The following is a 22809-nucleotide window of genomic DNA, read 5'->3' on the forward strand; positions in this document are numbered from 1 at the left end:
AGAAACTCCTGAGCCAGAGATCAAATCTGCGCCACAGCAGTGAGCCAAGCCACAGCAGGGACAATGCTAGATCCTCAACTGCTTGGCCATTGGGGAACTCCCGCTACAGATTTATTTTCACTACCATCACAGGAGGTGGGCAAAACAGGACGCACTGTCCCCATTTTGCAGCAAGGGATCACTGAGGCTGAGAATGGGGAAGCCAGGCTCAGGAGTTAGCACAGAGCGGCGAGGCTCATTGGTGGGGGGGTCTCTAGGGTCACTCAACATCCCAGCAAGACCCAGCGCAGAGGGAAGAAACGGGCTTTTTCTTTTCTTTTCTTTTCTTTTTTTTTTTGAGACTAGATAAATGATGTTTATTTTTTCCATTATAGCTGGTTTACAACGTTCTGTCAATTTTCTGCTGTGCAGCAAGGTGACCTGGTGACACCTACATTACACATTCTTTTTCTCACATTATCACGCTCCATCATAAGTGACTAGATACAGTTCCCAGTGCTGTAACAGCAGGATCTCATGGCTTATCCAGAATGGGCTTTTTCCTTGCCTGTAGAGAAGCCGCAGAAACTAAGTGGAAACAGATGGGATACGAACCAGGGGCAGGAGGATGTGGGCTGGCCATCCGGTGATTTCCTCAGGACCCTGGGCGCTGGAATCCCCCACCTCTGGCCAAGGAAGGGATGGAGATCCTTAGGCGGAAAAACGGGGTGGAGGTGGGGGGCAGGGGGAGACGGGGCCGGGGGGGGGGGGGTGCTGGCTGGTTGTCTCTGCCCCTGTATCACTTCCCAGTCCAGCCACAGAGTCATCGGGCTTCCGGCTCTTCCCCAGAGCCCCCTCCCCTTGCTGGAATTCACAGCGAGGGAAAGCCAGGCTGGGAAGGGGCAGGTGGGGAACTGACAGAGAAGGGCCCTGTGCCCTGCCAGGGGGCGGGATGGGGCCCCAGCCGGGCCCTGGGGCTGCCTCGCCTCCAGCCCGGGGAATTCCCCTCCCGCCGAGGCCTCAGCCTCTCCTTCCTGCAGAAGCGCAGTCAGCCAGGCAGCCTCCGCGGCCCGCAGCCTCTGCAGGCACCGACCCAGCTTGTCCTGCCCTCCCCCAGGTGAGTGATCCGGCCCCGGCCCCCAGGGGGGGGTGTGAGCCAGGAACGAGGAGGGGACCCTCCCAGCTCTGGGCCACACGTCACCCGGGCCCTGGCTTTCCACCCTCCCAGCTCCCTCTCCCCGCCAGGGCTTGGGCTCCGGGCCTCTCCACCTGCCTGCCTGGCCTCACCCTCTTGCCTTCTCTTCCTCCATTTCCGATTTCCTCTTCCTGCCCTCCTCTTCTTGCCCGGCCTTCTCAGCTCGCCTTTTTCTCTCTAGTCCCTGCCAGGTTTTCCAAAAGGAAGGAAAAGAACGATCAATGTTGGGCTTATCCTTTTCCCAAGACGAGGGAGTAGGCGGGCAAGGGTGAGGGCAGGTGTGTGTGTGTGTTTGTGAGCGTGTGTCAGGTTCCCCCCAGGTGCCTGTGTGTGGGACCGTGGGAACAAAAGTGTGTGAGCCTGTTTATGTGTTTGTGAGTATGCCTGTGGGTGTCTGAGTGTGTCTGGGTTGTTCCATGAATACGTGTCTGTGAGGGTTGGCGGGTGAGTGTGTGGGCTTGGGGTGATCTGAGGCTAGATGGGGAGACCAGGTGGGAGTCTGCCCCTGCCTCCCTTGGGATCACCCCTCAAGGTCAGGGCCAAAGCACCTGTCGCGGGGGCGGGCTCTCCCACCTGCTCTCCTCCAGAGCCAGCTGGACCTTTCTGTGGTCGGGCCTCTAACAGAGAGAGCGAGCCTGGGGCGTGCAGTGAGGCAGCCTCCTGTTTGATCACAAACAGCCCAGATTTTCCAAAGCTGGTGAGAGGCCCACCCCAGGGAAGTCCCTGGCGAGGAGGGGCCAGGAGGAGTGGAGGCCGAGTCACCGTCACAACAGCTTCTGGGCTGGAGAAGAATGAAGGGCGCAGAGGGAGGGGCCCTGAAGAGGGAGCACGGAGAGGACTTGGGGTGAGGCGGAAGGAAGACTGCTCGCAGGGGCCTGTCAGGGCTTCCCAGGATTAGGAAATATTCTGGTTCCCATGGGTCGGCCTCCTTCAGGGGCTGGGCTGGGCCTGGCTGACCTCTTCCCACTTCCAGGAGAGTGACAAGGGGCAAGTCTAGATCCAAACCCAGATCCGGTCAACCTGCTGAGCTGGAGACGGAGCAGCCAGAGAGAGAGGAGCTGGAGGAGGGGAGGCCTGGGGCGCCCAGGAGACTGTGGCTACATCGCTACAAGGCCAGGAATTTCTCCCAGTGTCACTTGGCCCTTTCCTCTCCTCCAGCGGTGCCCTAGGAAGCCTAGACTCTAACAGGCAGGCCCAGGGATGCAGGGGAAACTTTGGGGGTGGAGAAAGAGGAAAACAGGAAAGACCGTGGAGAAAAAGCTGGGAGAAATGCCTTCTAGGCCTGGTATTTCTGAGAACACCTTGTAAAGTCTGGGGCAATTTCCTCCACGGCTCTGGGCCCCGAGGTCCTCACTGGAAAAAGTAGATTAATGACCCTGCCCCCTGCCCCCTGCCCCCAACCCTCACATTGGGTTGATTAGAACTGTCGTTGCAGCTTCTCCCCAGTGCCAGGTCCTGTGGCCTTTCATTCTAGCTTATGCACATGTTCTCACCTTCTTGGCATCGATAAGGAAACGGGAGGCCAGTCATCACAGGGTGTGAGTGGCAGGGCTGTGATCTAAGCCCAGGTCTGTCTGACTCCAGGGCCCGTATCCTAACCCGAGCATGACATGCCTCTTGGAAGTGGGACAAACTGTGACGGTGAAGCACTTACATTCCCTTAAGGTGCCGAATGAATGTGCAAAGTCATGGATTTCTCACCGCCGTCCTAGCCACCCTCTCATGTAGTTATTTGGGAAGTCGAGAGATTTAAAAACGCCTTCTTGGGAGTACCCTGGTGGCTCAGTGGTTAAGAATCTGGCATTGTCACTGCTGTGGCTTGGGGTGCTGCTGTGGTGCGCTTCCATCGCTGGCCGGGGAAATTCTGCCTGCCAGAGGTCGGGCCGAAAGAAATTCTTGGGCTGAGAGTGGGAAGTGGGGCTCATAGGCTCTGCTCACTTGATTACTTTTTATCACCAAATACAAAACTGTACCTGCTACAGTCAACATCATATGCTTGACATGCCTTTCTCATTTATCACTAAAATTTCCCTCTCTCTCTCTCACTCTCTCTCTCTCTCTCTCACACACACACACCCCCAACACCAAAAAGCACCTAGAATCTGCCACAGGGTTTTACGCTTTCTGAGATTGCCTCAGGCCATGGAGATGTGGGACTGGCTCTGAGAAAGGGACCCAGACCCAGGATTGCTCTTAGTTCATTAGCTGCTCACCCCTAGTCAGGCCCCAACTCCCTAAGTCATCTATTGGAGCGAGGCACCTGCTCGTTTGCTTTAGAAGCTCCATTTCCATGGCTGAGGTGTGTGGAAATAGCACGGCTTTGGAGACTTAAGTACTCTCCCAAACTCACTGTAAGACTTCTGACAAGTCCCTGGCCCTCCCTGGCCCGCTGTGGCTTCATCCCTATAAGAAAAGGGCTGGGTTTGATCCTTTCTAAAAATCCTTTAAGGACTAGCATTTTGAGGTCTCCTCTGCCTTGCTAGGTGTCAGGACTCCACAGCCTAATGCTCAAAAGCCTGAAGGGTTTAAGAGCCGGGATCACGGGGTTCCAGTGACCCACTGCTGTTTCAGACCTGGTGGAAGTTATCTAACCCCGCAGAGGCCTGTCCCATCTGTGAAGTGGGGGTGATAATAGCACTGACCTCAGAGGCTGGTTGGGAGAGAACGTGATGCGAAAAGGCAGACCTAGCACATTCAGCACATACGCCACAAATGTTACCTCCGAATGATTTTAGGATGCGGCCTTCCCTCCTCTTTAGGCAGCCGATTCAGAGCGCCACCGCGTATGGGTTGAGGGTTTTTTGGTGTGTGTTTAATTGCTCTCCACGTTGGTTTTAGGTGTGACTTGGGAGCAGCCTTGGAGGAGGCAGTGGAGGAGGAGGGAGTGGTAGAAAGGAAATTAGGAAGTTTCGGGCCTTCGAACAAAACAAAAGGAAACAAAACACAGGCCTTTTGATTCTCCTCCCAGGCGGGGCTTTGCACCCCCTGCCCCTCACCATGCTTGTCCGCACTTTGGAGGAACAAGAGGTTCCCAGCTGCCACTTTCCAGAGTTAGGCTCAGCATCCCATTTTGGAAATCTCCTTCTAGAACTGAGGGGCACAGGGGGTGCCAGGCTAGGGGGACTGTTTCCTACCCCGCCAGGCCCCCAGAGTCGAGGGTCCCCTGTAGTTTGGGGGTAGTGTGATGGAACCGGGGGAGGTTCCATTCCTGGGTTTAACAGTGCCGTTCTAGGGTGTTCCTGTCGTGGCTCAGGGGTTAACAAATCTGACTAGGAACCATGAGGTTGCAGGTTCGGTCCCTGCCCTTGCTCAGTGGGTTATGGATTCAGCGTTGCCGTGAGCTGTGGTGTAGGTTACAGACCTGGCTCGGATCCCAAGTTGCAGTGGCTCTGGCGTAGGCTGGTGGCTACAGCTCCGATTCGACTCCTAGCCTGGGAACCTCCATATGCTGCGGGAGCGGCCCAAGAAATGGCAAAAAAATAAGGTGCATTTCTATCCACTGTATGCAATCCTTGTCTACAAACTCATATTGTTTTTTGAATGCCTACTGTGTGCTAAGCTTTGGACTTTACTTGCATGATCTCAATTATCCTCAGGATAACCGAAGGGGTAGGTAATTTTTCAGAGAGGAACAGAGGCTTAGAAAGGCCACCACCTATGAAGTAAGTGGTTCAGTGGGGGTTAGAACCCCATTAGTTAGGTCCACAACCTAAGTTCATAATGAGCCTTGACTTTCTGTAAGAAAGAAGGAGTTCCTGCTGTGGCTCAGCAGGTTAAGAACCTGACATAGTGCCCATGAGGATGTGGATTCAATCGCTGGCCTCTGTCAGTGGGTTAAGGATCCGGCATTGCCAAAAGCTGCAGCATGGGTCGCAGATGCGGCTCCAATCCTGAGTTGCTGTGGCTGTGGTGTAGGCTGGCAGCTGCAGCTCTGATTGGACCCGTAGCCTGGGAATTTCCTTATGCCACAGATGTGACATTAAAAAGAAAAAAAAGGAAAAAAAAAAAACATCAGGACATTGTAAAGACAACATGGTACAGTGGAAAGAGCACGTGACTGGGAGCCAACCCTGGTTGCATCACTCAATGTGTGTGTGCGAGTCCTTTACTACACTGAAGACTTAGTTTATAGATCTGCCAAAGAGGGGATTGTGGTCAAGGGTCTCTTTGGCCTCTAACAAGACGGAATGTTCAGAAGTCAACGAGCCCTAAAAGGATGGAAGGGGTAGGTGTGGGCATGATTTCCAGGAGATGAGTTTTCTCACACATTATAATTATTAAGAAAAATTATCCAGAGTTCCCATCGTGGCATAGTGGAAATGAATCTGGCTACGACCCATGAGGTTGCAGGTTCAATCCCTGGCCTCACCTCCGAGGGTTAAGGATCCGGTGTTGCCGTGAGCTGTGGTGTAGGTTACAGACGTGGCTGGGATCTGGCATTGCTGTGGCTGTGGCTGTGGCTGGCAGTGGTAGCACTGATTGGACTCCTAGCCTGGGAACCTCCACATGCCACAGGTGCAGCCCTAAAAAGCAAAAAAAAAAAAAAAGAAAAAGAAAAAAAAATTATCCAAAATTAGGGAATCAGGCAAAATGATGACTCTGTGACTTTTTAATACCCATACTAGAGCATGGTCCAACAAGGTGCTTCTAGGAGTCATCTGGCACTTTGGGGAATGAAACTCTTGGCCTAATTCTTGAAGATCAGACATTGACAAAAACAGCTGAAATAGTTTGGAAACAGAATGCAAACAGCAGAGACCCTTCAGTTTTTAAAGTAAATTTCAGTGTTCATGAGAAGACTGGGGTTGGGATTAGAAGGAGGGTATTCTAGGAAAAGGCAAACTGGGAATCACAGACAAGAGTGGAAGGCAACTGGACGGGAGTGCCTGACGGGTGAGGTGACACCTGAGAGCTGTGGTATGAGCAAGTCCAAGATTCTCATTTCTCTGTACCCTTGTGGTGACACTCAACCGGGCCTTGCTTGACGTTCCCATCCCCCTCCCTCCCCTCCTCTCTTCAAAATCAGGATATTTGTGTACTTATTTTCATAGTTAAAAGGAACTGGAATTAATACTGTTTTGAGAATTTGATAACCCTTTGAAGTAACTAAAAGCATCCCAAGATGTCAGAAAGCCTGAAAGGAGTGCCCTAGGGTTAGGCATAGCTTGGGTAGGGGTGTGTGTGTGTGTGTGTGTGTTTACATACGGTCACAGCCAGCTGACAGAGCTGTCCTGTAAAATGAAGGCCTCTATGAAACAAATCCCCAAATCCTTTCTGAGGATGAGGGCCTGTCAGTGACTAAGTTTTCAACAGTTCCAGTGAAATGACTCTTTTGGAATACATTTTTCATAAAGCTCTATTAACCCAATTGAAAGATCTGTCCTTTATTCCAAGGTTAGGCCCTTCCACTTTTTGCAATTAAAATGTACCCTCTTTTGAATAAAAGGCAGGCTTACAAAAACAAATGTTCCTATAACCTTCTATCAAGTTACTGTTCCTTGCTGGTCTGGGAAATCCCACAGCGTGTGTGCATGATCTGGCTCACGTACAGATAGGCAGGGCAGGAGGTGGGCTCTGAATTTGCCCACTTGGGTTTGAATCTTGTTTCAGCTACTTACTGAGGTCATCTAGCCTCCCTGTGCCGTCTACATTTACTTACGGTGGAAAAAAAAAAAAAAAAAAAAAGAAGACTGGGGTATAAACCCCATCTCACTAGGGTGGCTATGTGTTTGGGAGAATAAGCGCGCAAAAAACGTTGACCCGTGACAGTAAGATTAAAGATTCTTTTAAGAGTACTTCAGCTCAGAATCTGTGAGCTCAGCTAAGAAGTTCGGGAGCAGCCTGAACCTGCACCGAACACCAGAGCCCTGAGCTCTAGCTCTCGCTTAGCTACAAACTTAGCTACAAGCTTAAGTGCCTTTTGACAAGTCCCCTCCCCGTGCTCAGGCCAGTGCGCCCCTCAGCCCGAGGGAGGGGGGGGTGGTCTCTGCGGCTTGTCTCTGCTCTGACTTTCTAGCTTTCAGGGTGGCCCCAGCCCCGCTCCGGCACCTGGAGTTTCCGCAGCAGGGAGTGCCGCGAGGGGCTGCCCAGACCCAAAGAGGTCCATTTCCGAGGCGGAGAGCACGGAGGGGCCAGTCCCAGGCCTCCAGACAGGCTTTGCAGCCCGGGGCCCTCCAGCGGCGGCTGTTTACCTCGCGGCGCCCCGCCCCACGGTCCGCGGGCCGCTCAGACAGCTGCGTGATTGGACGAGCCGCCTGTCAATCGCTGGGGACTTTCCCAGGGGTGGGGCGGCCCAGCCCCCAGCACTTCCTAGTCCCGGGCCCGGTTCCCCTGCCCCGGCCCGGGATCCCGAGCAGTGCCGTGGTGCCGGAGCCTGGCCTGGGCCTCTACCCTGTCCCTGGACTTGGGGCTGGACGCGGAGAGCAGGACGCTGCCCCCCCAGAGCCCCCACCCTCAGGTAAACCGGCTTGGCGGAGCGGAGATGGACTGGGAGGAAGGGAGCCCGGGACTGGGCCGTTCCGAGCCTGGATGGGCAGGGATCTGGTGTGGAGCAGGGAGCTCAGGCCCGGCCAGGCGGCCTGGGCTTCTCGGCTCCTGGGCTCGGGTGCGCGGGGTCCCCGAACGCCGGGCGCCTCTGGGGCGGCGGGGTCCGGCTGTGGGGAATCCCTGACCCGCGCGGAGGGTGGTGGGCGCGCGTGCGCACTGCGTGGGCGAGCGTGTCTGGGAACGGCGTGCAGGCGGCGTGCAGGCGGTGTGCCCGGCTTGCAGACCCACCCGGGGTGGGGTCGTGTGTGCCGGCGTCAGTCTCTTTACAGTGTGGGAGACCGGTTTTGGAAGCAGTGTGCGCAAGTGATGGGGAGGAAAATAACTCTTTATCGGGCGCTTTCCAAGTGCTGATCTAAACATGTATTAAACTCATTTCATTGTCACGTCCATCCTCAAAATGAATATGATGATTGTTATTCGAATTTGACTTTCCGCATTTTACAGTTCAGGAAAGCCGGGCCACTTGGAGGTTGGTGCCATACAGCTAGAGGGTTGCAAAGTGAGGATTTGAACTTGGGCCTTTGACTCCAGACTCCAGGGCTGTGTACTGTTTCTAATGAACATGTTTTGCCCACTGTTGGATACAGCGTCTTTGTGCATGTGCAGGGGGCTGTAGTGAGTTTTGGGGGGTGATTCTGGGTGTGGAGTGTCTACATTCGGGTGAGTTTTTTCACTGTTCAACATTCGTCTACAAGAATGTGTGAGGCGGTTTGTATGTGAAAGTGATTGTATTATACATGCATTAATTGTGTATGGGAGTGGGTGGGGATTTTGTGCCACCGGCTGAGAGATTTTGTTTTGGTTGGGGGGGACTTTTGTGGATGATGTAGAAGAATCAGCACGGTCCATCCCCACCCCTTTGCAGAATGACAGTGCAGGGAAATCTGTGGATTCCTAATGCATCATTTTTATTTCACAGTATTGTCAAAATGGAATTTAATCAGCTCTTACTCATTTTCCAAGTGAGGGCAATATGATAGAGGGGAATTCAGCATCTGATGAGAAGTCCGGAAAGAGGACTCAACATTTTTTTCATTCCTGACAATGGATACTGCCATTAGGAGGCTTGAATAGCAGTTCTGTGATGTACTGAAGTCCCCCTTTTATAGCAGAGAGAACTCAGGCGGTGAAACTCCAATAACGATGATAATAACAGCCTGCATTTACCACCACTTACTGTGGCTCAGGCATGGTGCCTTGTGTTTAGCATCTCATGTAATCTTTTCTTCAGCCCTAGGAGAGAGTCATTAGTAGTAGCCTCAATTTTCGGCTGAGGTTAAGACTTGCCCAGGACGAGGAAGGCTTGAACGCTGGGGCCTGTCTCCTTTCCACTCTCCCGGCTCTGTCCTGGGAAGACCATATGATGAGGACCTGCCACTTCGTGGAAGCTCTTGGTCACTTCCCGTTTGAGGCTGCAGCTGTGAGTGTGCTGTGTTCCACATCCTTCGGTGACCCTGTTTTCGCCCACCCATGGGTGTCCACGGGTATGGCATGGCACTCCTGCTGAGGGTGGCTGTCCGCCCCTGTGCCCACACGAGGGCTCTTGGGGCCCCAGGAAGCCATGGGATCTGACTCATACCCTTACCCCCCGGCGCTGCCTGTGACTTGGGGCCCGGATGTCCTGGGTTGGGTCGGCCGACCTGATTTGAGGACCTCAACATTGTAGGAGGTCAGCTGTCTGCCTCCCGTTCTGGGGCCTCCTGGGGGCTGCTTTACTCCTGCACCCGCTGCCATCTGACCTCAGCAGCCTGCTGCCCACCCCACCCCCACCTTGGACATGCCAAGCTGCTTCTTGCCTTGGGGCCTTTGTAAGTACAGTTCCTTCTGCCTGGAACACCTTTCCCCAGCTCTTCCCATGTCTGGTTCTTCCTTATCTATCACGTCTCAGCTCAAATGTCACCTCCTCAGAGGGGCCTTCCCTGACCTTTTTATGCAAAGTAGCCCCTTTTTTCACTTTCTGTCATATTACTATTATATTTTTTTCAGATATTGATCATGCTGTGAAATGATGTTGCTTGTTTGTGAATGAGAAAGTATATGCATAGAACTTAGGGTCTGGCAGACAGTAATTTTGAGTGGTTGCTTGTCTGTTGTCTTTCTCGTTTCCTAGAATAGAAGAGTGAGAGCAAGGACCTCCTTAGCCTTCACGTGTGGCTCCCTGATAGCAGAGAAGTGTCTCGGGTCAGGCTTTGCTGGGTTCGTTCAGTGAATGAGTACCGTAGAAGAAACTAGAAAAATGATGGATTTCACAGATGAGAACACGGAGGCCTAGAGATGGGAAAGCAATGGCAGAGCCAGGGTCAGAGCCAGAATCTGCTCCCCCCCCACCGTGCCAAGGCTTTTTTTTTTCCCTTCTGCTAGCAAACATATGCCAATGGTCCTCGTACCTGGTGTTGTGCTGAGAGGTGTGGACTGAGCAGACATGTGCCATGAGTGCTAGCTGGGAGGCATCGTGTGCCCGCAAGTGCTGGCAGTAAGTCTGACTGGGGTGTGGAGTACTTTGGGGGTGTCAGATGGTCAGGGGGCTTCTGGAGGGAGATGACTTCAAGGCCAAGCCCTAGCAAGGTGATGCGGTGTGCAGAGCAGAGCCTGAGCTCCTTTGGGAACTTAATAGATTAGGCAGAGGATTTGGGGTAAGGCTCTACTGGGTTGGGGGGGTGCTGACTGGCCGAGCTAAGAAAAACTCCGGGGTCTTTACGACCCGGCAGAGAAGTGTGGGTTTTTCCCTGTTGGCAGCATTAGGAAATGATGAGAACAGCTGGTGGGTGAACCCAAGCGTGCATTAGAACCCCCCAGGTGACTTGTTAAAAAGATTACAAAACGTTCGATCCAGCTGGTGGCAGTGACGCTGATGCTGCCGCCGGTCCAGCTGCTCTTTAAGAACCCGCGGCGCAGCACACGTGCTTTGAAGTCCGGCACACCTGGCTCGGTGCCGCGCCTGCTTCCTCCCCTGGAAGACTCTCTGACATAAGTGCTGCTTCTAGAGTGGTACAGGCTAGTGAGACAGTGCGTGTGGAGCCCTCAGCGTGGGGCTGGCCGAGAGGAAACCACCCGTAAAGGCTGGCTGCTGAACGTCATTAAATCTTATTAATGATGCCCATCAGGCTTCGAAGGGGCTTCGGTCCGAGACGATGAGGTGGTCTGATTTCCCGTGCTCTGGGATAACTTCGCCTTTGAGCTCTGCCCTTCATCCTCTGCCACCTGTGGACCATGCGGTGTCCTCTCTGGATGGGGGGACCTTGGTTTCGTCTCCGACATCTCTCCGTCCCTGTTCGGAGTGTACATGTGGGAGGGCCACAGAGGACACGGGGCCCGGATTTCTTCAACAGCACCCAGCAGCACCCCAGCGGGTGGTCATCCCGCCTCCTTGACCCCTACGCCAGGGTCAGGGAGCGCCCTGCCTCCTAGGTGGCCCCAACCTGTGTTGTTACAGGGGGCTTGTTGTCGAGGGCTTGCTGTCTCACCCCTCCTTTCCCCTGGCCATTTGGAGGGAGGTAGGGAAGGGGGGGGGGCAGTAGGAGGTGTGGTGCAAAGAGTGCCCAGCGGGCCCCCAGAAGATCGGGTATGCCTGCCTTTGTGTCACCAGGCTTGGGCAGGCCCTTCTCCCTTTGCTGGCTTCGGTGTCCCAGCTGCAAAATGAAGGGATTGCGCTGGCTGGCGTTATAGGGCCTTCTCTTCCAGCTCTGAAAAAGGTAGCCCGGTGACCAGGCCACCCGCGCGGGGCCCCAGCAGTTCCCAGGTTTTCGCTCTAGGGCAGGCAGGCCTTTCTGGGTCCCCCGTCCCTGCTTCTTGCTGCTGTCCCTCCCTACCCACCCCCCCGTCTGCCCCTCCTTTTCGTGTGCCTCTTGGAGAGTGTCTGGAGCCCCCTGGAGAGCTGCCAGGAGGAAGGCACAGGGAAGCAGGGGGCTTCTGTGGGAGCAGAGCCCTCCGACCTGCAGAGACAGACCTCGGCAGCCACCACGGCTTGGCTGCCTGCAGGAAGTTCTGGATGTTTCCCCCCCCACCCTGGCTGGCGCGGGCTGGTCACTCTTCCCATAGGACCCATGGGAGTGGGCGCCTGGGCTCAGGGGCAGCTGGCTCTTTGTCTGAGGGCTGTCCCCAGGCAGGGCTGAGCTCTCGTCTCCTCAAGGACCTCCCCCTGAGGCTGTTCCCTGTGTCCTTTGGGGTGGACACACCGGGTGGCCCAGGCAGATGTGTGTGTGTGTGTGTGTGTGTGTGTGTGTGTGTGTGGAGGGGTGCTGTAGGAGTCATGTCACCAAGAAGTCACACGCAGAGGCCCGAGCTGGTATTTTTAGGGCAGGCGTGGGGGCTGTCCCATGAGTCAGGGGCCCTTGGTTTGTCCTCCACCCACATGGGAATGCTGACAGCACTCTCGGCTGGCCAGCGTATCACGGTCTTGTGCCTTCCTCTTGGCCAGCTTCGTTCCAGTGGTCTGAGGAAGCCCGGGCCCGCCACACCCCCACTGCTGCCTCTGCAGGTGCTGCTCCGTGCCCCCCACCCCAGTGGCTGGGAAGAGGAACGTGGGGCTGAGGAGAGCAGCACTGACTTTTAAAACATATGAAGGACTCTTATTAAAGAGACTCAGAGGGTAACAGACACCTGGGTATCTGTCCACCTGTCCAGCTGAGGAAGTAACATGTTTTCGACACACTCGAAATTTCTCTCTTATCATCCCCTCCCCCCTCCAGAAGTAACAACCTAGAGCTTATTCTCTTGGTTTTCTCTCTAGTTTTATTATAACTATATACATCCCTAAACTGTATGTAGCATTTTATACGTTTTAAAATGTTTAAATGCTGCATACTGTCTGTTCTTCTGCAGCTCGTGTGTGTGCTTAATCTTATATTTGTAGGCTTCATCCTTGTTTATATTCTAGTTCTGACTCGTTTGGGGTTTTTTTGCAGCTGTTGGTATCCGTAGTCCCTGGTTTGAAATGGCCCCTATGGCTTTATTCATCTTTTTCTTCCTTAGAAAAAGCCTTTGCTGTTAAAAGAGGACATCTTGGAGTTCCCGTCGTGGCTCAGTGGTTAATGAATCCTACTAGGAACCATGAGGTTACGGGTTCGATCCCTGGCCTTGCTCAGTGGGTTAAGGATCCAGTGTTGCCGTGAGCTGTGGCGTAGGTTGCAGATGAGGCTCGGATCCCGCATTGCTGTGGCTCTGGCGTAGGCCGGTGACTACAGCTCCAATTCGACCCCTGGCCTAGGAACCTCCATATGCCACGGGAGCGACCCTAGAAAAAGGCAAAAAGACCAAAAAAAAAAAAAAAAAAAAAGGACATCTTCTTTTCTGGGCAGTCTTGCCCCTGTCCAGCTGTCTCCTTTCTCGCCATGACGGCTCCTACTGAGGCAGCAGTTGTTTAAGGTCGACAGAGTTCGATGGTTCCTAGTCGGTCCTCCGAGCATTTCCACAGGGAGAAGCAATAGGAAAGCGAGCTCTGCTCAGGGTCCCTTGGTGAGGGGGCAGAAGTGGGATTTGAACCCGTTAAGCCCTCCTGTCACCATATTTGGTGCTAGGGGAATTTTCAAAAGCTGTCATTTTCCGCCCTGGGCGAGGGAGTTACAGGGTTGGATAAGCCAGCTTCAGGGAGACAGGAGGACAGTCGAGTCTCCCTTCCCCTTGGTCCCTGCAGCTGATGGTCGAGGTGCTCCTCCTGGGCTATGGAGTCTCAGCTGCAGGAGGGAAGTGGGCCACTAGGCTCCGGGGGTGTGTGCCTGTGGGTCCCAGGAGCCGAGGGAGGCCAAGGGAAGCGGGCTGGATTGCTAGGCTGCCTTCTCAGCCCTTCTTAGGGGCTGCTGGGTGGGGTGTGCAGTGTTGGGACTGACGATCAGGTGGGGGTTCTGCTTTGTCCCTTGGGAACTGTGCCACCTTGGCCCAGCTCTGCACCTGTCTGGACCCGGCGTCCTCTCCAGCAGAGCAGGTATAAGGCCCAGCGTGAGGGCCATGGGCGGACGCTTCACCTTTGCTTCTGGCTGAGGGCGGTTAGCCAGTCTGATGCTTCCCTTCCTACCTTTGTCACCTCAAGTCCAGCCCTGACTTTCCTGAAGCTGGTTCCTTTCTGGCAGGTTCCAGGTTGAATCGCTCCTTTACACTTGCCAACTCTAGCATCCAGATTCCTTGACTCAAAAGCTTGTCCGTGGACTTTCCCTCCTTATTTATGATCTGGTCGCTACAGCCTGTCTGCCACATAAAGCCAATTTTTAATAATAAGGAAGCCTCCACAGCCTTCCAGCCTTATTTGGTGTCAAAACAATAGGCCTTCCCTATTGTTCTGACCATGTCAAACCACTTAAATCAAAATAAATAAATAAATAAATAAATTAAAGTCTCCTTTTAAAAATATCACAAGATAGGAGTTCCTGCCGTGGCAAAGTGGGTTAAGAATCCAACTGTAGTGGCTTGGGTCACTGCGGAGGCGTGGATTTGATCCCTTGTCTGGCGCAGTGGGTTAAAGGATCCCATGTTGTTGCAGCTGTGGCTCAGATTCAGTCTGGCCCAGGAACTTCCTTGTGCTGCAGGTGTGGCCATAAAATTAAAAAAATATATATATTACAAGATAGCATGTGCTCTTTGGAGCAAAAACTCCCAAAACTCAAGCTAAAGGAATAAAGTAAAAAATGAAAGTTGTCTTTTTTTCTCCTTCTTCTCTCCTTCCCGAATTTTAAAAGTGATTTTTAAAATGGAACACGGAGTTCCTGTTGTGGCCCAGCAGGTTAAGAACCCAACATAGTGTCACGAGGATGTGTGTTCAATCCCTGGCTCCGCTCAGTGGGTTAAGGACCTCAGGTTGCCTCAAGCTGCAGCGTAGGTTGCAAATTCGACTTGGAGGAGTTCCCATTGTGGTGCATCGGAAATGAATCCAACTAGGAACCATGAGGTTGTGGGTTTGATCCCTGGCCTCGCTCAGTGGGTTAAGGATCCGGCATTGGTGTAGGTCACAGATGCGGCTCAGATACTGTGTTGCTGTGGCTGTGGTGTAGGCTGACAGCTGTAGCTCTGATTCAGCCCCTAGCCTGGGAACCTCCATATGCTGTGGGTACAGCCCTAAAAAAAAAAAAAAAAAAACCACAAATTTGGCTCGGATCTGGCTTGGATCCAGTGTTGCGGTGGCTATGGTGTAGACTGCAGCTGCAGCCTCAATTCGACCCTTCACCATTCAACCCCTCACCCAGGAACCTCCACATGCCATGGGTGTCGCCATTAAAAAGAAAGGAAGAAAGGAAGGAAGAAAAAGAAAAGGAGGTGTACACAAAGCTACCTCAATAGAAACATAATAGAAACTTAATACCTGAAAAGGCGGAGGTGAAAGTTCCTCGGTTGGCTCAGGCAGCCCGCACCTGGAGTCTTGCATCCAGTTTCTAGACCAGCTGTAGATAAGGTAGGAGTGGAGGGCTGAAGGGGCTGGATGGGGAGTGGTCTGCAAGCCAACCCCTATTAAGAACAATGCAGGGAACTGGAGCCAGTGTGCTTTGAGAGCAGCTGCAGGTTCCTCGGGGCTGAAATGGAGATGGGAATCTTGTTCCTTATTCCAGCGGGAGGCTCCTCGGGAGGAAGTTGGTCTAGTCACGAAAGATGCCCAGCTGGAGTCCCTTGGCTCCCTTGGGGCTGCTCAAGCACAGAACCAAATTTCCCCTGAGCTTCCTTTCAGCCTGAGATTCTAAGCCCTGGGACTGCTGGCAATTAATGGCAGATTGGTCCCTGATTGTGGGCAGAGTTCGTGATACATAGAGGCAGGTGCTGGGAACCTGGGGCATATTCCAGATAGTGGCACAGCAGGGCAGTGGTCTGCTCCCTGAGCTCCAGCCCTGTGCCTCTCAGGCAGTGCAGGCCAGCAGAAAGGGCACCCATGTTGGAGTCTGACAGATCGGGGCTAGAGTCTTTGCTCTGCCACTCACTAGCTGTGTGTCCTTAGGCGAGTGACTTGACCTCTCTGAGTCTGCCTCCTCATCTTGAAAAATAGAGATTATGCTGTCTAGCCAAGAGGACTGGTTTCCTTGCTGGAAAACAGGGATAATAATTTTTACCTCTGCAGGGTGAGAAGAAAATGAGGTAATAATGGGTGTAATGGCACCACCCGTGCCTGGCCTGTGGTAGCACGCACCTGTCAGGCCCTCTCCCAAACTCAGTTCACTGCTCCTTAATTGTCTTTTGCAACATTTGTCAACCAGCTGATAGCGCCGATCCTCCGCTCCCCTCCTCTCTGTCCCTAGGCTGATCGTGTGGAGCCTGGGTCTTGGAGGCTCAGTGGAGGGGAGGGAGGGAGGAGGAAGGACACAGCAGGTGCCTGCTGCGATTAAGGGGACACAGTGCACAGGCTGAGCTGGTGCCCGGGTGCAGGCCGGGCAGGAGGGGAGGACCCGGGGAAGGCTGCAGACCTCATCCAGGGGTTCCCAGCAGCTCTTGGGGGGGCGGGGTGGTGATAGCCCCCCCCCCCCACCGATAGCACTACGGGAGGTCTGATGAGCCAGGGAGATCCATTTGGGCTTTAGTAGGGATTGGAGCTGGAGAGAGAAGCCTTTTCAAGGTCAGAAGGTTTTAAAAAGAGGACAATAAATTGCAAGTTCTGGAATGTTAGAACTAGGAGGGGCCTTAACCCTTGTCTGGTCTGCCCCCTTCTGTTGCGTTATTGCAGCTGTTGCCAACCCCTCCTTTTGGAAAACTGGGGCAGTGATGGAAGATGTTTGCCCTGGGGTACCTTGCCTAGATGGTGAGATTGCCGAGCCCTGGTCCTTCCTGTTACACCCCTTTATTCCTGACTTGATTGGAACGACTGACTAAATCCTCGGCTTCTCACTGGTGAGGGTGCCATGGTGGCTCGCAGGGTACACACCATCTAAAGCAGGTGCTGGGACTTTGCCGACAGTCATCAACGGGGGTGTGGTCTGCTCTCTGATGGATGGACCTGGAGCCCCAGGTTCCCGATTGTGAAATGGGTGGAGAGGACTGGAGCTCGGCCCCCAGTGCGGATGTGGGCAGGTTTGTGCTGCAGTTTGTGAGGTGCCATCCTGATGCCTTGCTGCCATCAGCCCTTGGGGGACCTGCAGGACATTCCCAGTTGCCACAGAAGAAAACGAGGCTCATGTGGTGTAGCTCGCAGACGAGGCTCAGATCCTGCGTGGCTGTGGCTGTGGCGTAGGCCGGCAACCGTAGCTCTGATTCGACCTCTAGCCCGGGAACCTCCATATGCCGCAGGTATGGCCCTAAAAAGCAAAAAAAAAAGAAAGAAAGAACACGAGGCTCAGATGATTCCTAACCTTTTGTGAGTGTCGTACCATGGTCCTGGGCTTTTCATAGTTACATCTTCACCAGCTGGGGCGTTGTTCCAGTGTCCCTACTTAGTGGCTGTTTGCAGTTAACAGAAATGTAATGAATGCCACCACCAGTCAGCTGGGCCCAGTTATGGGGCTGCCTCAACCTTGTATGAAGAACCTACTAAGTGCCAGGTACTTAGTGAGGTACTATTAGTATTACTGTTTAGGAAATTTTTATTATAAGATGAGTACCTCTCTTTGTCAACGAAACAGTCGGAAGGTGAAAGTGAGAACGTCCTTCCGATTGTACAGATACACTGTTTCACTCTTTAATCTGACATCGGGTGGATTCTCATACTATTTCCGTTTTGCAGATGAGGCTGCCGAGGCCCAGAAAGGTTGAGGGGCTGATCCAGTATCGCACAGCTTGCAGGGGCGGGCAGAGCTGGGACCAGGGCAAGGCAGGCACAGGTGCGAGGCGGGTGCCGCTCAGAGCCGAGTACGGGCACTGCCCTTTGTCGCCCCCTGCGTGCCTCACCTGCTTCCCCCCAGATCCCGCCCTGTTGGGACCCTTTCTTCCTGACTCCAAGGCTGTATTATTGAGGGTGTGCTGGGACCCTTCTCTTTCCTGGCCTTAGGTCTCCATCGATCTTTAGAGCATCACCCAGTTTCTCTCTAGTCCAGGCTCCTCCCTGTGCTCGTGAAGGAACTGAGGTGCAAAAAGTGGACAGCTTGCCTATGGCCTTGAGTGTGGGCAGCAGGGTAGCTGCCAGGACCTTTGACTTTCTGTCCTGTGTCTTCTTCCTGGAGAGCCCTTCTCTGTACCACACCGCCACCCCCGCCCACCAGCATCCCTGGCAGGCAGCCCCTGCCTCTGCCTGGGGAGGTGGCTGCTGGCTACAGTGACCTCCTGACTCCCACTACCAGGGATCTGCTTGGGCTTTTCCCCTGGGGCCAGAGAGAACCTCACTCCCCCCCAGGGTTGCAGGGTCTAGCTGTCCCCAGGAGGCAGCTGGTGCCCAGTGGCATTGCTTTGGGCCGATCACGTTCCCAAGCGGCCCTCAGTTTCCTCGTCAGACGTCAGCCTTGCCTCGGTGCCAAGGCTGTTGTGAGAATCCAATGGAAAAATAGTGCCTGAGAAACTCTGCGTGTCCTGCCAACATTACTGGCTGTGCACATTCGTATCATTTGAGGGAACTGGGAGCCCCCACTGCTGGCACCAGCATGTGGCTGGTGGCCAGACAGCTGCAGATGGGCTGAAGCATTTCGGTGCAGAAGCTGGAATGTAAACTTACTTCTGAATCTAACCTTTTTCCACCCTGTTCTTTTTGGGCGGGGGCTGTGATTTGGGTCCACACTCCCACCCACCTCATCCCCTTACCTGCTCACCTGTCAACCTGTCGTGCCACCTCCTCCTCCTCCTGTTTTGGGCCGGCCCCTCCTTCAGTTTCAGCAGCATCTCCTCCAGCTTTATACGGTATGGTTGCTGCCTGGCCTGCCATATCATCTGGGCCCTTTTCTGCCCCCAAACCAGTCCTTTCTGGTTCCAGTGGGCACCCCCAGCCTCCTCAGGGTGGGCTGTGGGACCCCTTCCTCCTCCCTCCTCCCTGTGGCCCCTCACCAGGATCTTGTTTTGGAAGAAGGTCTGAGCTGGCTTCCTCTGTTGGTGTCCACTTGGTGGCAGCTTGGGGGGTCACCTCTCTGTAGCTGCTGGAACCAGGCTCAGGTGGATAAGGCGTTGGGGCCAGATTCAGCAAGAAGACGGATGGAGCGTCCGCTTTGTTGTGGGGTCACAGCACAGGAGCAGAAATGAGGGGTGGGGGCAGCGGCAGGCTGGAAAGAGAGCAGGGACCTTCCGCTTCCAGCTCCATCCTGAACGTTTTGTGTGACCTTGGCCCTCGTGCTCTGCACCCTCACCCCTGCCGTCACACCATGAAGGAGAGTCAGACGAGCTCAGGCCCCAGGGTGCCGCACACCGAGCTCTGGTACTGCCCCACGCGACGGGTGGTCAGGGCCTCCTCTCCCCCGTCCACACCCCCTCTTGTGGCCTGTGCCAGAGGGGGAAACGTGACGTCAGCCTGGGATGCAGGACAGTGATGCAAACCCTCATTCCAAGAGTCTTGGGGCCCCTGCTAATGGGCCTCGTGGCCCTGGGAGGTTCCTGCCCCGCTCTGTCATCCTGGGAATGAGACCCCGCTCCAGGAAAGGTCTAAAAGCCGCACTGATGAGGAGAGTTCCCGTCTGCCCAGCAGCATCCTGGAACTGCCACTGACCATCTGGGCATGAGGTCAGCGGGACATGGAAAGTCCCTGTTCCTCTCTTTGTGTTTCTTTCCTCCCGCGGTCCAGGCCCTCCCTTGGGTGACTCCTGTGCTCTCGAGAGGACTTTCTCACAATAGACTGTTTGGCCTGGGCTCCCTCTGCCCTGCTGCCCCCTGCCCCCAGGCTCTGCCTGCTGAGGCTGGAGTCAGGAGAATAACCCTGCCTGCCCCTCCTCTGTGCCCCCCCCCCACCAGCCCCCTTCCCTGTCAGCTCCCCAGTGCTGAGGGATCGCGGGCGTGGTTTGGAGGATGTAGAGATGGGATTTCAGTTCCTGTAGCCTGCATCCTGCTCTGCCGCTTGGCTTTTACATCTGGGCATCTGTGCGGGAGCACAGCTGTGCCAGCTCTGATTCTGGAAGTGTATAGCTGTGCCGGTGCCTCTGGTTAGTGGGCTCTCGGGATGTTTGTACCCGGCCTCTCAGGAGACAGGCATAAGGTCAGGGGCTCCTCTGGTCCTTTTAGTCTCTCTGCTCTGATTAGAGGTTTCCTGGGGCGCTATTCTAGATCACTCTGAAGACCAGATGGTCTAGTAGACCAGATGGACTCGGTTCCAGCTCCCATGGAACTTCTAATCTACAGGGCAAGCCAGAAGTGGGGTAAAAAACACACCCAAACCGCCACATAATATCAACTGTGAGTTCCACGTAGGCTGATTGTGGAGTGGTGAGCAGGAACCCAGACCCCTGCGTCACTTATGCCCAAAGGTGACTGCAGCCCCTTCCAGCTCTCGGCCTCCCGGTTGGGGAACTCCATTCAGCTCTCAGTCATGGCTCACCGTCCAAGCGCCAGGCCCGTGCTGGTGGCAGAGATGCGTAGTGCCTGCTCCTGCCTCCAGGGGGTTCTCAGTCAGACATGCGGATGCTCGCATCCCTCCTACACACTGGGTCAAGGGCGTTCCTGGAGGGGCACTCAGGAGCCATGGGAGCGGAGAAGAAAGACACCCTTCCCCCCATGTCTGCCAACATTTCAAGCCTCTCACTCTTCCAGTCATTGGGCCACATGCGTTACCCACAGTGCCTTTTAATTCAATGAACACGTCAGTGCTTTATGGCTCTGCTGTGTAACATTGACCTTTCAAGTGAAAAACAAGTCCCCACTAAGCTGACTGGTAACTTGTGTGTTGCGCGCGTGGGCAGCTGTCCTTTGCAGAGCGTGGGTACCTCTCCAAGTCTGTATTTATCTTGTTTGTCCGCCGTTGGGGGAGGGGGCCTACAGGCTAGAACTTGGTTTTTCTTCCTGACTCGTGGCCTCCCATGGTCCTGGGGACCCTCAGGGGAAAAGTCCTTGTTTTCTCTTGTGCTCCAGGGCAGGGGAGATAGCCCCGGAGGTACCCGGGTAGATAGCCCCAAGTTACCCCGCCAGCGGGCTTGAACTTGCATTTTGTCTCTCTGGCCTGAGTCTTGGGGTGCCCCCCCCCCCGCGCGCTGGGTGAGGGGAGCAGGGGATTAGCTCAGCTTTCTTCGGGGGAACTGGATTTGCATCCTGGCCCCTGTTGCTGGCCCTGTAATCCTGTCTCTGTTCCTTAACCTCCCTGAGCCTCCACTATAAAATGAGGACGATCAACGGTGTATTTTAGGGCTGCTGAGCCGCTTAACTGAGATAATGCCTCTGAAGTGTGAAATGCAGTGCCTGGCAAGTAGGTTAATGAATGGTGGCTGTTAGTCTTTTTCCTTTTTCACTCTTTTCTTTCAGCAAGCACGGTGTAGTCCTCAAAGGGTCTTTGAGGACCCCTGCCTGAAGCAGTTTTTGCCCTGGGGGTGGTGATCTTGGGAGGTTTCAGGAGCCCCAAGCGCCTCTGCAGTTCCCAGTGGAGGCCTTTGGAGCTCTGTGATAGGGGGCAAGCTTTTGTGGGGCTGGAGGCTGAATCAGTGTTTCAGCCTCAGGGCCTTTGCACTTACTGTTCTCTGTGCCTAAAATATTATTCCCCAGATATCTGCATGGCTAGTTCCCTCACCTCTTTCAGGTCTTTGCTGAAAATAACTCCTTCTCTGTCAGGCCTTTCCTGACAGCTCCCTTCAAAGTCGAAGTCCCTGCCTCGTGCTTCCTTGCTTCATTTTTGTCTGTGGATGTTTTCCTCACCCCTAATTCTGTGTTCATCGCACTATCGATCCGTTTATCTCCCTCCATCACTAGAATATAAGCTCCATGAGGGGTTTTTTTGTCTATCTCGTTTGCTGATAATTTCCTAGCGCCTAGACGAGTGCCCGGCACAGAGTAGATGCTCAATAAACAATTGTGGCGTGAATGAATGCAAGAAGGATGTTTCTCACTAAGTCACAGAACTGACATTCTGAAATCACTTTGCGGAGCGGTTTCAGTGACGTGGAGCCGGTGAAATTGAACAGAGTCATAGAGGGCTTGCTGCACACGTCAACAGCGGTTTGATGGAAAATCCATCTGTTCATTAGAACTGGCAAGAGGAGGTTGACTCTGTCAATTCGTATATTAAATATTAGTCAGGGGGTTTTCTTCTTTCTTTTAAAAAAAGTTAACATACGTATAAATGGAAGCTTGGATTGGATTGACTTGCTTATCCCTTTGGGCACGAGCATTTCGCTTTAAAGATCACTGATTTAGTGTATGACTTTCATTTCCCCTCCTCAGAGAGGGGAAGGGACTGCCCACGATCCACAGTGAGTTAATAGCTAGACCATTTATTCATTTGGTAAGTGTTCGTTGGGCATTCCCGTCGTAGCTACCATGCCGGGCGCTGGGGATGCAGTGATGGAGGGTCCTTTTTCTTCCGGACCCCGTCAACAGGACATGAGCTCGCATTTTGACTCCAGGACCAGTGCTCTTTCTTGTACTCCACGTTGCATCTCACAAGTTGACTGCTGCTCCAAATGAATCAGCGGTGCAGTGAGGCTGCTAAAAGAAATGGGTGCCGTTCTTAGGTTGCATTAAGAGAGGCAAGGTGTCCCCATCCAAGGAGGTGACGCTCCTGTTCTAAAGTGCCATGACCAGACCAGCCTGAAGTGCTGTGTTCCCTTGCGGGTGCTGGGGACTGCTTTGGGGAGTATTGATTGACTAGGATGCCTCAGTGGCTTGGCCAGCCCGCTGACATACTGCTGTTGTCCTTACAGCCAGGCGGGTACCGCGGCAGGGGCTGAGCCACCCTCATGGAAGGGAGAGGACCATACCGGATCTACGACCCCGGGGGCGGCGTGCCTCTGGAAGAGGCGTCCGCAGCTTTTGAGCGCCTAGTGGAGGAGAACTCCCGACTGAAGGAAAAGATGCAAGGGATAAGGATGTTAGGTAAAGCAGACCCTGCCCTCTCCCTGCAAGCCCCTCCCTGCAGCCTGCAGTGCCCCAGCTGGCATATGCCTCTGCCCAAGTCACCCCCTCCCTCCTGCCCCACTGCTGCGTCTTTGTGCACTTCAGCAGCGCGGTGGCAGCACTCCCAGCATCCCAGAATCGTGATGACAGGACTCAGAATAGCTTGAGGGACCGAGAAGGAGGCCTGGTGTGGGAGAGAGGGAGCGGGCAGGCCCAGTCTGTGGCCATGGACGCAGAATGGG

At 54.1% G+C, this 22809-nt stretch overlaps 1 protein-coding gene across 17 annotated transcripts in view; it reads left to right on the forward strand.

Annotated features, from left to right (window-relative positions):
• The first annotated feature begins 846 nt into the window (after positions 1–846).
• TNIP1 (TNFAIP3 interacting protein 1) overlaps positions 847–22809 on the forward strand; it is a 53927-nt gene continuing 31964 nt past the window's right edge. For 3 of the 17 annotated variants that reach the window (XR_014830697.1, XM_005672607.4, XM_005672610.4), the window contains exons 1-2: positions 7443–7631; positions 22375–22546. Coding sequence is in view for 13 of the 17 variants with exons in the window: in XM_005672607.4 (XP_005672664.3) it covers positions 22411–22546 (136 nt within the window). In the remaining 4 variants the exon portion in view is untranslated. 17 annotated transcript variants of the gene reach the window in all.

Source organism: Sus scrofa, chromosome 16 (assembly GCF_054392235.1).
Source record: "Sus scrofa isolate SSC_HxYL_T2T_F1_AM1 chromosome 16, Sscrofa_HxYL_maternal_Yorkshire_Landrace_v2.0, whole genome shotgun sequence".
NCBI lineage: Eukaryota > Metazoa > Chordata > Mammalia > Artiodactyla > Suidae > Sus > Sus scrofa.